General features: G+C 38.7%; 1 protein-coding gene across 7 annotated transcripts in view; it reads right to left on the reverse strand.

Annotated features, from left to right (window-relative positions):
• Window positions 1–16,412, reverse strand: part of BMPR1B (bone morphogenetic protein receptor type 1B) — a 397,895-nt gene that overhangs the window by 14,299 nt on the left and 367,184 nt on the right. For all 7 annotated transcript variants that reach the window (XM_059172587.1, XM_059172579.1, XM_059172569.1 and 4 more), the window contains 4 exons: window positions 11,979–12,075; window positions 10,795–10,933; window positions 7,037–7,229; window positions 5,960–6,257 (listed from right to left, as the gene is read on the reverse strand). In XM_059172587.1, the coding sequence (XP_059028570.1) occupies window positions 5,960–6,257; window positions 7,037–7,229; window positions 10,795–10,933; window positions 11,979–12,075 (727 nt within the window). The remainder of the gene's footprint in view (window positions 1–5,959; window positions 6,258–7,036; window positions 7,230–10,794; window positions 10,934–11,978; window positions 12,076–16,412) is intronic.

Raw genomic sequence — 16,412 nt, forward strand, 5'->3', positions numbered from 1 at the left:
AAGGAATACGGCTCCTTAGAATCCCCAGATGCCGTGAGTGACATGGAGTTCCCTACTGGAGTAGGTAGGATTAGGGTGATAAAGGGCATTTTTATATGAATCTCAAAATGCAGGATGCCCTCAGCTAGAATTTCATAAGGAGGTATGGAAACAAACTTTGTATTTCTGACCCAAGTCCCCCGGATGATGAAGAAAATGCCAGCATGGTGACGTGGGAAGTCAACAGCATGAACAAAGGGTCTTCAAGTGTACATGCACCATACACGTGAGTGGCTCTTCTCCTCCCGCGGGGACACAAAGTGAGTGAGAGTTCTCAAGGCAAGTGCTCTAGGCAGGGGGAGGGCAGCAAGGAAGACAGCGTGAGACAGTGACAGCCAGAAAAGAGAAGAAGAGAAGGAAATTAAATGATACAAAACTAGATTTCCTCCTCTGAAGGTGACAAGGAAGGCTTAAAAAGTAGGGGACAGTGGAAGCGATGGGACCTGCTGGGAGACTGATGTTGTCACTGACATGGTTTAGAACTTGGGCACACAGTTATCATTTTAATTGGTTTTATTGTCTATAGACAGTGCAACTCCCTGACTACCGCGTACACTCGGGTGGGCTTCCAGCAGTGTCTGCCTGGGTCTGGCCCTGGTGCCCAGAGTGGCACATGTGCCTCGCAGGTGTTAAAGTAACCAACAGAGGGAACCGCAGAGCTCCTATGAATCCAGAAAGGCTGAAAGTAGAGCTTCCAGCCAGGAGCCTGTGAGGCCTGGAGAAAGAACACGGGCAAAAAGCACGAGACTGGGGAACAAGGTGTGCCTCATGCTCTCAACCATGATGCACCAGAGGAAAGGCATGCAAAAGTTCTTTATTTTGGTGGTAGAATATAATAAAGGGGACTTTTAAAAATAGATTTTTAAAAATAAAAATAAAATAGATTTTTTAAAAATAGAGTTTTTGTCTTAACTTTGTTTTGAGTTAAATTTTTCATGTCAGTTAAACCTCCTAAGTATAAATGCATAGCAGGAATTCTTGCAAGAAGGATTATGTAAAGGAGAAAGCCACTGGTTCAGCACAGCGCACTTTCCCACTGGACCATCAGCTGCGGGGAGAGTTGCATGAAAGTCACACGCAGAGCCCACCATGGTCATGAGTGACCAGCAGGGGAATCGAGGTGTTAGCTCCAAACGAGGCAGCTCTACCTCGTTGAGCCTTGGCACACATATGGGTGGTCTCCTGCTGGGTGTTGCTGGTTGTCTAAAAGGGAGAGATAAAAAGGGGGAGAGAGGGAGAAGGGAGGTAAAAAGGTAATAGAGGAAGAAGAGAAGCAAACATCGTACACCTTCAATAAGCTACAAAGCTTTTTAAAAAATAAGAACTGAGGGGCGCCTGGGTGGCTAAGTGGGTTAAAGCCTCTGCCTTCGGCTCAGGTCATGGTTCTTGGTCCTGGGACCGAGCCTCACATCAGGCTTTCTGCCCAGCAGAGAGCCTGCTTCCTCCTCTCTCTCTCTACCTGGCTCTCTGCCTACTTGTGGTCTCTCTCTGTCAAATAAATAAATAAAATAAAATAAAATAAAATAAAATAAAATAAAATAAAAAAAGAACTGAGCTTTAAAGAACAAGGGAAGAAGGGCAGGGGACAGAAGACAGGTGAGGGCACCACTAGTTGGTTCCAGGCTTGAAACTGAGCTCTGAAATTAACTCCCTGTGAAATACACCAGAGACTACAGAACCTCAGACTACAGCCTGAGCAACCATGAGAGACTGTTGTAAGCCTCCAGAAGAAGGGGCTGTGCGCACCCCCTGGTGTTTCTTGGAGCATCTGCTAAGCGGCTGATTGGCTGCCTTCCACTCTGCCCAGTCAGATGCTAACCAGTGAGCAGAGTTTTCTGCTGCACTTTCGAAAGGACTCAATGCTTCAGTGATTTCTGAAAAACAGAACTCTAGAACTAAAGACTCTTCAAAAGGAAGTGCAGAGGCTGCAGAAATCTTGACTGAACCTGCTGACCCAGCCGCTAATTTGTTTAGTTCTCAGCCTCTGGAGAGTCTTTAGGCATGTCACTTTTTGAAAATGCCACTAGGTACGCAAAGGGGAAGCACGGCTAGTAGTCAGGGCCTGAGAAAGATGCTGGAGAAATGCTCTGCCCTCTGGGCTGGGTGGGCCACCCCACCTCCTCACCTTTTGGACAACCTGACAATCATCAGCTGTGAGATCTGTGTTGGAGAAGCCCTAAACCAGGACTTAAGTTCCCCATAAGAAAATACGATTCTGACAGTGGAGAACCAGTAGAGCTGCTTGATCCTCCAAAGTAAAAAGATCTCTGAGTTCCTTTAAGGGATTTCACGGGTCACTGTTCTCCTCCCTAGAGAGATCTGGGATTAGGATGATGTCTGCTACAACATCACCACGACTAAATCTCTGTTGGGCAGGAAATACATCACCACTTACATCATTTTCGAGAGAGTGCATGAAAAAAATGCATACGGGATTTTTAAAAAATTACATAAGCAGGAAATCTCTAAAGTACAGTCCGCTCTCCCTGTGGCTCTCAACTTCCCTGGAAACCTCCCAGAAATTACTTAAAAGCCTGAGAGAACACTTACCATGTAGAGACCATGGTAAAGATTCAATTCTCACAGGAAGTTCACTTATGAAGTCCGAGAACTCCACACTGGGTTAGTTCTGACCCCACCTGTAATCAGATCTCTAACTATCTGTGTGTGTGCAGTGCCCTCAAACAGAAAAATCAGGAAAAGAACGAAAACCAAAGAAACATAAAAGGCAAGGTTTAAAAGCAAGGCTCAAACATCGAGAAGAGCAGAGTTCCTTTGAAACACAGAAAATAAAATGTGAAAAGGGCCTCTGAACTTATCAAAGGCAACCTCCATTTAACAGAAGGAAACTGAGGCCCAGAACAGTAAGTGGCCCCACAGCTACTCTCTGGCCATATGAGGTCGGTGCCTCCAACAGCCACAGTTTCGCATTCGAGACAGTATCCTCAAGCTTTGCTCTCTTGCTGAGTGGTCAATATATGCCAAAGATATCTCTGAATTATCCCTTTAAAAATTCCCCTCCACTTTCTAGAATCAGGGTTTGCATGAAATTTGAGAGGTCATTACGTTCATTCTCCTTACATTCAGCAGAGCTGAGTTTCAGAAATATAACACTCGCTTCCTTGCTTGTTTAAAGGTCTATAGAGAAGGAAAGTTCTCATTTACTTTGATATTGCCAAGATGTATCGATTCAAAACAATGTGGAAATACCTTTTACGGATAGTTCACTATGTCATGTCAAATGGGAAATACATTAATTAATCTGGCCTGGACCTCTCTCTCAAGATGTCCAAGGACAAGTAGGCAAAAGGGGGTTTGCACTAAATACTTACAGTATCGGGCAGACAAGGGCCAGGAAATTACTGCAGGAGTAGAGAAGAGGATGTCATTATTCCTAGCTGGGGGATGGATAAAGGGCCATAAAGGCACCTTGGAGACTGGATTAGGTACAAGGAGAAGCAAGGGGATTCCAAACTATAGACTGTGCAATCAAACGCAAGGCAGTAGCAAACAAGGAATTCATGTGGAGAAACACAAATACTTCAGTTTTGCAAAAGAAAGCATGTAAGTTGGAGGGTTTACAAGATAATAAAACTAGGAAAGTAGGTTTAATCCAGACTGCATAGAACCTCTGGAGCTAAGAAAAGACGCTTTTTCTTTCTTCATCCTGTAATTCACGAGGAATCATTTATCTGACATTACACATAATTTTGAAGCAACGCCTAAGTAATGGGCACCAAGGAAAGGCACTAGGGATGTAAATTTGAGAAAAAAAACATGGTATCCACCTTCCTGGAACTTAGTCTTCATTGGGAATGACAGAGACGTAGGCAATGATTATTGGACAACAGAGTGAGAAAGGTCATGACAGTGTGCACAGGGTTACAGGGGAGGGCAGAAGGCCAACTAAAATTCAGACTTGGAAGGGAACAATAGGAGATATCCCAAAGGAAGAAACTGTGAAGATAAACAGTAGTTTACCTAAACAGAAGAAGAAATGCTAGGTATTCATGTAATGTTAAAAGTGTGTTAAACACACTTCAAGGTGTGTTTAGGCTATAAACTATACTTGAACCCCAAGCTATAGGAAACTATGAAATTATCTTGCCATCCAAAATTATATTTCAAGAAGATAAATCTGGCAGCATGATGGAGGGGAAAATGAAAATAGGAAAAACAAAGAGCAGGTAACAACAAAATGCTTTACTTCAGAATCTAGAAAAACGACCAAGGACCCAAACTGAAAAAAGTTCAAATGGGAATGTCACAGAGACAGAATTCATTCAGCTGAGCAAACCAAAATCTTAAGGAACAAAGGAAATGTCAGGCCCCTCACAATTTAGAATGGATCAACCAAAACTGGGAGCAAGAAAGAAAAAGCAGACCCAGCAGGAAATCTAGCAGTAGGGAAATATGTAAAAGGTTCACAGAGAACAGAACCCACAGAGAAAGAAAGTGAACCTGGAAAAAAGGCACATCAAGAAAACAGCAGGAAGAAAGGTTTGTGCTCTTTGGAAGGTGGAATGACAAAACGAAAGGCTCCTGGTGACAAAGACCAACGGTATCCCTCAATAAAAGCAGCTCAGGAGAGATGGGAGCAGAAGACACAAAATCACAAGATATTATGAATTACTGGATTGTGAAAGATGATTACTCTTTGGAACTCTCAAGAAATTTAACATAGGAGGACAGAAGAGAGGCTGCTTATGTGAGAAGAATCATGGGATTTTTTTTTTTTTTTTTTGTAGAGGAGACTTGAAAAAGGTTATAGGTCAGAAAAAAGAATTCATGAGAAAGAGAGGATTTATTCATCCTATTGACAGGAGGTTCTTATTTCTAACTGAAATCTATAATCCAGATAATTTGATTTTAAAGATGAGAACATCTAATTTACCATCCTTTAAATGGTGAAGGCCTTCCCGTATTTGGGGCCTGTTATTAAATCACACCTTGGTCTTCACCTCTGGGTAAAAATACCAATCCATTAGTCCTTCCTCATGAGTTTTATTTTCCAAATGTTTAATCATCTCCACAGCTTTTCCCCTGTGCTCTTCTCCATATTTTATCAAGTCTTCTTTGGGATTTAAAAAAACAAAAAACAAAAACAAAACAAAACAAAACAAAAAAAACCCAGAAGAGGATGCAGCAATTAAATAAAGGCTAAGCCTAGACTCAGTTTTTAAAAAGGCAGTTACAGGATGATCCCTCTATGCCAGTAGTTTGCAAACTCTTTTGTTTTGCTTTCAAAGCAAAGGAATAATTTCTTCTAATTAAGTCCTCCCAAGATAGAATGGGCTGCTCCCATCAGAAGGAGGGTAGGCAAAAGAGAGCCTAACGAACTGGGCAGTCCCCCTCTCCATTCCCTAGAAGCTACTGCTGTCACTCCCAGCAACCCGGGGTCTGAAATCACTGTTTTGTGACATACGATGCTGTATGTGTCCCGGTGTCATATTCGCTGTGTAAGTCACAGTATAGCAGTGCCGAACGCTGAGTGTGTGGTTTGTTAGTTTCTCAGAATAACTATGCAAGTTATCTTTTATTATATCATGTAAAAAAAAAACTGCCTTTATCACTATATCACATGTAGATCTATACTAAAACCTTTTCCTACTTACAAATGCTAAGCAGAAGCCTCACCAAATCATCCCAGACACGAGAGACCTCTTTTCTAAAGAGCTGAAAGAGAACAGCAAACCAAATGCAAACTCTGGAAACCAGGTCACTGATGAGCACAGACACCACAGGACACAAATACATGTTCCTTCAAATAAACGTTCTTTTTCCCTCCCAAGAAATGTCATCATTAATAAAACTCCTTCTCTACTAAATACCCTAGAAGCACTCCGCTCCAGAATGCACAAGCTGTAAAAAGTGATAGAAAAGAATCACACAAAGTATATTTGTTCACTTCGGTACTAACCTAATAAATTTAACAGCCAGGCCCAGGTCAGCTATACAACAAGTTCCATTTTTCTTCACCAGGATGTTCTTACTTTTCAGATCTCGGTGGGCAATTGCCGGTTTGCCTTGGGTGCTAAAGATTTCTGTGTGTAAGTGACATAGGCCACTGACGGAAGAATAGGCTAACTTCAACATCGATTTTGTATCGAGGGTGGTGGACTTCAGGTAATCATAGAGGGAACCATTTTCATGATAGTCTGTAATTAGGTACAACTGGGTCCAGGACCCTGTCCCTTTGATATCGGCAGCAATGAATCCTAAAAGGAAGAAAGACAAAAAGGTTTGACCCCAAGCATGTTCTGAACAATATCAAGGATAATTCATACCCCCAAACGTCATTCTTTATCACAGGTGTCTTTGTTGGGCATTTCATTCGGCTTTACGACTATGCCCATGACAGTATTGAATTATTAAAACCAATTAAAGGCAATCAAAACAGTCGAGGGAGAGAGCATTAAGAGTCTGTACTGGAAAACATGATCCCTTCCTGGTCGGTAGTTTATATTTAAGTTATTTTTATGGTCACAGTAAATAGCTCAGGCATCGTAGTTATACATAAGACACTGTTTACAAAACAGGGTCTTGAGTCGGGGCACACATGCTTTCTACTTGACTGATTCAGCTACATCATTGCTAACTTGAGAGACTTTTTTTTTTTTTTTAAACTCAGTTCTCCATATAAAAACTCTGGCTATATATAAACCCTGCAGATAAAACCTCTAGAACTTTTCACAACATTTAACTGTGTGCTCCTTCAAATCCCTAAGAAACCCTAAGAAATGCTGGTGTTACATTTGCATTTCCTGTCCCTGAAGAAAAACACGGCCCATTTCCAGCCCACGAATCATTCACAGAAGTGCCTTAGTCATTCCTCCTGTGAGGTCTCCCATTAGAGGCTTGTGACGTTCCTGGGCTCAGGCCAAGAAGCCAACGTCTATATATTTCATAACAGGTCTAGACAGATGAGTTCATGGGCAGATGTGAACAGAAACTGGAGGAAAGCGAGGGAACCCTGAACACTGCCGCACCAACTCACCCAGAATGTTTTCATGCCTCATCAACACTGTCTGATATATTTCTGTCTCTCGGAACCAGCTGGCTTCCTCTGTGGTGAAGAACACTTTCACAGCTACCTTTTCGCCACGCCACTTTCCCATCCAAACTTCCCCATAGCGACCTTTTCCAATCTGTTTCACCATCTGAATCTGCTTAGCTATAGTCCTTTGGACCTGTTAAATCCCAAAACACACTGTTAGTGTATTCACAGCACTACAGATTTGTTTAATCTTCTTCTTTTTTTTCCTCCAGAGAAGACACAATTACTGCACGCAAAATATATTTAGCTGGTAGTTTTTCTTTATATAGACACGTTACTTGTATTTATTCATTTATGTTGCCCCCTTTTAAATGTATTTGAAACTGATTGTGGGTTCTGAATGTTTGAATTATTGCTTCCACATTAAATATTTCCTCTTAGCTATTATAATATTCGGGGGGGGGGGCAGGGGAGAAAGCCCTGAATGGTTTCACGGTCATTAGCAGAATAGAATACTTTTCACTTCCACTTCTGCAGTGGGACCCTGTGAAGGGACTCATCCACTATGCACTTGACTGTGGATAAAATACAATGAAACTAACTTGTAAAGCATTGTTGGACACCCCCCAAAATGAAGGGAATCTCCCAGTAGAAAGGGGAGGATGGGGGGCGGGGAGAGGGAGGGAGGGAAGAGCAGAGGTCAGAGCAGGGAACAGTATGCAGTAAGAACCCGCAAAAAGCTAGGTTGCTATCTGGGAGAGGAAGAACACCAGCGCTGGGATCGGGGATCGAAACCCTGAACTCCTTAAAAGTAAAGAAACTGAACCTGGGCTTCAGCATGAAGCTGGGACCACGGAGGGACACTAAATTTGCCAGAGGTTGGTAGCACACCATGGTTCCCAGCAAAAACAAATACAAATCCTCTCCTGAGAATCTTATTGGCCACCACTGGGGCCAGATGCATTAGATACCTTGAAGGAACTCTTGCCACCACACAACTTGATTATGGTAAAATATAAGAAATAAAAAACTAATGAATTATTGACCTCACAAAGGAATATAGGAAATTCCCCAAGGCAGGGAGGAAAGGGTTAGGAAGGGGAGGGAGAGGAGGGGACAGGAGGGGAGAGGAGGGGTGGGAAGTAAGCGGAGGGAAGGAAGGAAGGGAGAGAGGAAAAGAAGACCCCACGGAATAAATTCCTTAAATCAAAAGGAAACAGCCATCATAAATGAGAGTCAAGAAAAACAACCCAAGGGGGTTGAACCCCATCAGATTACAGATACTGGAATTCTCAGCTATAGAATGCCAAGGGACACTAAATGCAATATGTAAAGAAACAGAAGATAAAAGGAAAAGAAGGAAACAGCAAGAAATTGTTGAAAATTAAATGATGAAGTGGAACGGTTACTTGCCAAGGTCAAGAATGCAAAATGGACAGGTAGAGTAAAAGAGGAAAAAGAGGTTAGATTTGGAGAGAAAGTTAAGCTGGAAGAGCGCTGTGAAGACTTAGAGAGAGAGGCAGAGCAAGGAGAGAGAAAATAGGCAAGGAAGTGGCCTGCAGGTCAAATGTCCCTTCACATATGATTGCAGCCCATCCGCACTCACAGCAGAATATCTGAAGAACTCCATGACTGACATGGCTGAATTCTGGTGACAACTGGCCTAACTTGGGAAGCATATATAAGGATCCTAGCACAGAACTCTTAGAAGATCTGTTCAGAAAACTGGAATGCACTCTTCGCAGAGATAGGCTTCCCATCAAGTAAAGCTGCAGTGTTTCCTTCTGCTTTTACACTTTGAAGAACTATGTGATCTGTACTGAGTCATTAACAGCACCAATATCAGACTGAAAGCTTTTTGAGGAAAGATAAAATCTTTTTTTTTTTTTTTAATGTTATCTTCTAAAAAGAAAGACTAAAAAATCAAGAAGCGTTGCTGACATGCAATTCAGCCACTTAGTCTGAAGGAAGTAAGGAACAATTTAGGAGTCAAACATGCCATACAAGGAAATGTTCAGTGTATTTCCATTTTCCAAATGGGGGAACAGAAGCATCAAAAGCACTAAGCACTAAGCAGAGGGGAGCCAAATCTGCTAGCAGTTAAATACAGACTTGAGAGGAAACTTCCCACATTTATTACAGAAATATTATATTTAATCTACAGATGTTACAAAGCATTGCTTATGTAAATCTATGGAGCATTTCCTAACACAAACAGTTTTGTATTTGCTACTTTTCTAGCGATAATATATCTTATAATTTAATGAACATACTAATGGAATTGGCAACGCTTAAAAGACTAGGAATTTATCTCAAAGATAAAAAGTGTTACTAAATTATATTCAGAAATTTAAAGCGTACTTTTGGTTTGAGACTTATCGTAACATCTAAGGAGGAAAACACTGACAAACAAGCAGGTTTCAGTTCTGAGAGCATAAACATCTGATTTATTCATACTAGAAAGAATTTTCATATTTGTACTTTTCTTTTTTAAAAAAATTACAATCCAGGTTTCTAAATGTGAGAATTGTATCTGCTATATATTAAATTTAAAAAATTTGATAATAAAAACTTCTACATTAAAAAAAAAATCTACATACTAAGTAGTATCAGTTGGCTCGTAATGACTACCTCACTACTTATTTTCTGTCCTATCACCCCCCCCCAAGACATATTAATCAAAGAGAACATTGTTTCACTTATGCAAGATGGGTCAGGCCTAGGGATCTGCTGCACAGCACAGTGCCTAAAATTAACAGCAGGGTGTTGTATTCTTAAAATTGAAAGAGTAGATCTTACGTTATGTGTTCTTACATGTAAAACAAAAAAAGAACAAAAAATAAAGAGGGCAGAAGGAAACTCTTGCAGATTATGGATATGCTCATGGCATAAGTTGGGGGTATAGTTTCATTGATGTATACTTATCCCCAAACTCTTCCAGCTGCACACACCAAATACATACTTCTATACATTAAATACATATAGGTTTCCAATCTCAATAAAGTTATAATTCTTGCCTTGAGATTAAAAAAAAATTTTTTAGTACTAAAATAAAAGGTCACCAAAACAATCAAGTAAATATGATATTCAAAGTCAGAACAAGACAATAAAGATGAGGAAAATTTAAAAAAAGAAAAAGATGAGGAAAATCAATCTTAAGAGTTTGTGAAGGAAAATAGTTCCATTAAAATTGTTATTTTCCATCCCATCAATCTTTTTGCATGGTCTATAAAGGAACCAAATGCTTTTTTCATTAAAACAAGTGCCTTGGATGCGTTCTATGTTTTCTTCAAGGTTGGCAGTGCGGACCATCAGAAAATTAAATCTCTCATGAATGGAAAAGCCAGGACTTCGCCCTGAAACATAAGCTCTCCAGCTGAAATGCAGTATTCTTCCCCTGTAGAAATACTCAGATCCCAGTCGATTGTAATACTTTTGCTTTCAAACACCAAGCCAAAGTTCGGTAATGCTATCCTTACTGAAAACAGAGGGGAGATGGTCCCACGTTTACTGTTTTCTAATCTGCTCTTTATCAGAATGTCTAACCATACATTTACATTAAAAAACAATCACCTTACCCCTAGTATGTCAAAATGTTATCAGGAAGCCCTGCATCTGAGATCTGATGTCTAATCCACTACCCAGAGCTCCTCTTTGTCCGCTACCCTATCCAGTTTCAGTAAAATGAAACCCTGTGGTTATCCACATTTCCTCTCAGAAGGCATTTCCTTTAAATTTGAGACATGTTCTTCTCATACCAGTAGAGGGAGGCCTGATCCACTTCCTGAGCTTTGAGACTGCTCAATTAAGTCTCTCAGGGATTCTCCAGGAGGAATGTACGTTTCATCCTGCTCTAATCCAATGCTGTACCGAGGTCTGGTTTCTTGTCTCTTATACCTAAAGATGCACAGAAGAAGGTAATTAAGATACTGAGTTGCAGCAATGAGAGTAAAACACTGCAGATAAAACAGTAATCATAGCAGATTTCATTTTAGCACAATGGAAGATAAATTTTTAGTATTTATTACCCTTCATTATCATTTATAAAATACAAATCATAATTATTTTGCTAACCTATTTTTAAGTCAACTACATGTTTTTACTTAATCTCAACCATCTATAATTCTTCTCCGTTCAACAACCTATTTGCTGGCAAGGATTCCAAAAATATTTCTATATAGCTTCAATACTCATTCCCTAAAACTTTTCCCTTTAAGGTCTTTAATTAAAGATGAATATTTAGGATTTACAGAAGACATAAAAGCTAACTCTCTCACCTCAGGCAATGTATAAAGCAATAATATAAATAAATAAATTTCAACTTTAAAAACATTTTGTCAATAATTATGCTTCCAATTAGAAATGAATTTACTTGAATCAACTCCTACTTGCAGAACAGTATCATAAATGAGTGTTTAAAAAAGCAAATGTAAAAATTTAAATGTCCTTGATACATCACAGAATAGAAAATAAGTTCTTAGGTGTATGAAAATAATTAGTAACTGTCACTTAACTTCAATAGTCAAGTTTCTTTTATCTGAATAACTAATTTATAAATTAGTTGAAAATTCTTCCATATTAAGAGGAAATTGTTAGCTTGGGAAATAAGGGATTACTGGAGTGATTCTCAGTTCAACACGGCCATTTCTCCACTCAGAATCAAACCTTAGTAACAACTAGATCCTGAATTTCTTAACTACCCTAAATTCCCTAAGAGTGAAATTTACCTGGGTGACTTTGATGTCTGAAGCAGAAATGAGACAGCTATCTACTAATAGCATCATTAAGACAAATATCTATCAATAGCCACTGATATTATCAGGGAAATCTAAGATTTAATTAAGTCAAAGAAAGCTGTGGTGAAAAACGTCAACTGGTAGAACAGTCATGTGAGGCCGGTATTTTAAACTCAAAATTCTACATCTAGATGTTGGAAACTTACCTGAAGTAACAGAATAAAATAATAAGGACCAATAGCAAACTACAGACGGTTACAGATATAAGTAAGGCCTTGTGGTGTATAGGTCCGTCAACAAAATCTGAAATTAAAAAGAAAAGGAGCCATAAGACGGAGGATATTTTCACTTGAAAATTAGGAAACAACTCTTTCCTAAAAGTGTTGGCTAAGCCTCATAAGCAAGATGTCCCAGGTCCTTTTAATCTGCCCACAGAGAAGAACAATATGGCGTATTGCACAGTAAATATATACACATATATTCAAAATTATTAGAAGCTCAACTAGTGTGAAACATAATTCATGCAGACTTGTTTCAAGAGTATGCATTTCTTCCCCTCTGGAAGGAACAGGCTTGACACAGAATAGAAGTACAGAGTATGAACAAATGAAAATGGATCAAGGCCTCCAAAATGTAAGTAGGTGGTTCATCTTTATCTCAGATCCAGCTGATGGGTTTACAGGTTTTTCTCATGTGGTTTCTGAAGTGTTCCATATCATGAGTTTGGGCAAAAAACCCTGATCTATATTCTTTGTACATGAAAAACACACAGTCATCTTATGATGGGTACAGAGCAACAGGGTTCCTCAAAGTTTGCCGAATACAGAATATATGGACGTGCACCGCTTTAAACAAAGATGCCTTTCAAAACCACATAGTTAACTTTTCCATAAACTGCATCATATTTTAAAAGAATGGGCATGTGCTACTCAAAGAATTACTGTGTGATCCTTTTATAAAACAAATTATTAAATACTATTTGTGTTGTTTTAACTCCAGTTCTTGACAAATAAGATTTACTTGCAGCATGACTTCTCAAGCTTCATATAAATAAAAGTAACTTGGAGAGCTTTATACAAATGCGTATTTGCTGAATTCAGCCTCAGAGATTTTTATTCTGAGTATTTTATTTTTTACAATCATCCCAAGTGATTTATATGCAAAGAGTCTCTGAAACATATTTTGAGAAAACTGACCTAAAACCAGGTGCACTTATGTAGTAACAGAATTAGCAGTGTTCTTATTATGTGCACCATATACCCTTGAGAAAGTGATTACTGTTATTTAATTTTTAAAGGTATTATTCTATTTTATGACTTCAGTTACTATGAATAAGAAATTTTCCAACAGTGCTGTATAGTTTTAAGTGCATGGCTACCTAAACATTTCGGCTGGGGACCTTATCCTACTCAATGTAACAATTTTTTTAAAAAGGTTTTATTTATTTACTTGACAGAGAGAGATCACAAGTAGACAGAGAAGCAGGGAGAGAGAGAGAGAGAGAGAGAGAGAGAGAGAGAAGCAGGCTCCCTGCTGAGCAGAGTGCCTGATGCGGGGCTGGATCCCAGGACCCTAAGACCATGACCTGAGCTGAAGGCAGAGGCTTAACCCACTGAGCCACCCAAACACCCCAATGTAATATTTTTTTCACTCAAAAGTATTATATATCCCATAAATAAAAACTAAAAAGCACCAACTAATGAAATGAATAAAACCGCCACCATCTCATTATTTAGGAAAATTACAACATTTTAACCTATGCTTTTGCAGTATCATTTCAATGAACAGAAAAAAAAATTTATTAGCAAAATATCCCACAAGGCGGCCTTACATACACCCAGGTCCATAGCAGATTTATTCACAACAGCTAAAACATGGAGGAAGAGCAACTGTCCACTGACAGATGAATGGATAAGCAAAATATGGTATATGTATATACACACACGGACTACTATGCAACCTTAAAAAGGAAGTAAATTCTGATATATTCTACAACATGGTGAATCTGAGGACATTATACCAAGGGAAATAAGCCAGTAATAAGAGGACAGATATTATGTATGATTCCACTTCTATGAGATACTTAAGTCAAAATCAAAAGACAAAAGTTGAATGGTCGTTGCCAGGAGCTCAGGGGAGTTAATGTTTAATGGGTATAGAGTTACATGTTGTAAGATGAACAGAGCTATGGAGATGGAGGAGGGTGATGGCTGTATAACATTATGAACATATTTAATATCACTGGACTATCCACTTCAAAGTGGTTTAGATAGTAAATTTTATGGTATGTGTATTTTACCACAATAAAAATCTTAGGAAAAAAACACTGTTGTTTGCTAGACTATTTTCACTGGTAATATTGTGAATATTTTCCAAAACAATAAATTTTTCCCATGACATGAGTTTTAAAGACCACATAGTATAAACACAGACACATCCTAATTATAAAGTGAGTCTTCTGATAATATATATTTAGAAGATTGTAAAGATTTTTCTATAATACATCCTTGCTGAAATATATAAAATTTTGTGGACACTCTTAAAGGTACATCACTGCACATGTCAGTGATTATTTCCTTAATCTAGATTTCTAGAAGCATAATTATTCAAAGAATATACATTTTAAGGCTTTCGTACATTTTGTCAAAATAGCCTTTAAAAAAGATTATAATAGTTTCTATTTCACCATCAGTGTGAACATATGTTTTAATTATGTTGGAATAATTTCAGTATTATAGAAAACCTGTAAGGATAGAGAACTCTAATGTGCCCTTCCCAGAGAATTACCATTTTTAAAATTTTACCTTATTTAAGTTACAATTCTCTTGCTCTCTCAGTATGGGTATCTGTGCCTGTCTATATGTATACAAATATACAAATATATACATATATACATGTATATATTTGTATTCATATTTATATTTATTTATATGTATGATTTGTAGATCATTTGAAGTTACAGATATAATGTTCTTACCATAAACACTTCAGAACGCACTTACTAAAAACAAGGACATTGCTTTACAAAATGGTAATGAAATTATCAAAATGAAGAAACATGAACATATAAACTGAAAATAAATCTTACTTTAAAATATCTGGGTTTTTGTTATAAATTAAAATCCACTGGTCTTTATACTAAATAAATTCCAAGTCCAAATCCTGTTACGATTAATGTGGTAATTTACTTATCAGCCTAGAACATATGTTTAACAATTACTTATGATCTATACTACTTACAAAATATTAATGGAAGTAGTCTGCCTCCAAAAAGACTAAGTAAGAGGCCATTAAAGAAAAGTAGTCTGATATCAACAACTTCAGAAACACTGCCAATGGTCCAGATAAAAAGGAGTTCAGGACCTTGACCCACGACAGGACAGGTCCAAAAAACCATTCGGGCACAAAAGACCACAGAGATTGTATAAAGTAGCACAAGCATGTCTAAAAAGTGTTACTTAGGAAATCCTGAAAATAATTTGCAGACTCTTAAAGAGGCCAAGATTTTTATCTAATGAATTGTTTAGCAAAATTTCCCTCCATTAGGCTGTAGGCAATAAAACCCAGGTGGGCACAGTCCCTCTGCTGGGGAGAGCCCACAGTCCGCGGTGTTTACACATGGGCAGGTGCACAGAAGCCACGGTGCACGGGCACATATGTGCAAACATGGTCACTGGAAACTTCGCATAAAACGTGTTTCCAGTTTTAAGGATAACAAAAGCAAAAAACCTTAGTTTGGGAAAAAAGAGAGAGAGAGAGAGAGAGAGAATGAATGCTGGATATAATTAAAACCACAAGAACTAACTACTTAAGCACAATGGATAATCAGTATCTGCATAGAGAACATTTTGACATCCAAGTGATTAATTGCACTGAACCTCTCAGCCTCACTGCCTCATACTTTCCAGGTAAGTGCAGAATACACTCTGAATTCGTAGAACACTGTATTACCCATCTTATTTGATATCCAGTTTATGAGAGCAACGAGACTAGAAAGGATCTAAGGGATTCTTTCCTCAACCATCACGCAGTTTTTTCCTCAAGCTAGCATCAGCTCCCATTTTCCTTTTCTTTGCCCCAATGACCCTATTCCCTGCCACCTCATCTACTGCCTCCTTGTCTTCCAACATGAATAGGTGATCCTTATCAATAAACCTTTTGTTTCTGATGGTCATGCTGGTCATGTTTTAATCTGCCATTACCTGTGCTCAGAGCATTAACAATGTAAACATTCAAGTCACTGCCAGAGTCTCAGAAAGCAGAAAGTGAACCCATCCAGATTCCTATCAGGAAAAGAACAGAGCGCACAGTTCTCTCTGGGGCAGCAGATTTTTACCTGCGCTGCTCAAGGAAGTAGAACAGAGAAGCCTCCAGGGAAGTCTGGCTCAGTCTTAGAAGCAAGTGAGAATCACCGGTGGTTTTTTTTTTTTTTTTTTTTTTTTTTTATTTTTTTTTTTTTTTTATTTTTTATAAACATATATTTTTTATATACATATATTTTTATCCCCAGGTCTGTGAATCACCAGGTTTACACACTTCACAGCACTCACCAAATCACGTTTTTTAACAGGATAGCATTCTGTCACTACTTGTCTCTTCTCTGATCAGTAAGCAGTTTCTGACTGTTAAAAATGGTAGGG

This window comes from Mustela lutreola, chromosome 1 (assembly GCF_030435805.1).
Source record: "Mustela lutreola isolate mMusLut2 chromosome 1, mMusLut2.pri, whole genome shotgun sequence".
Classification (NCBI taxonomy): Eukaryota; Metazoa; Chordata; class Mammalia; order Carnivora; family Mustelidae; genus Mustela; species Mustela lutreola.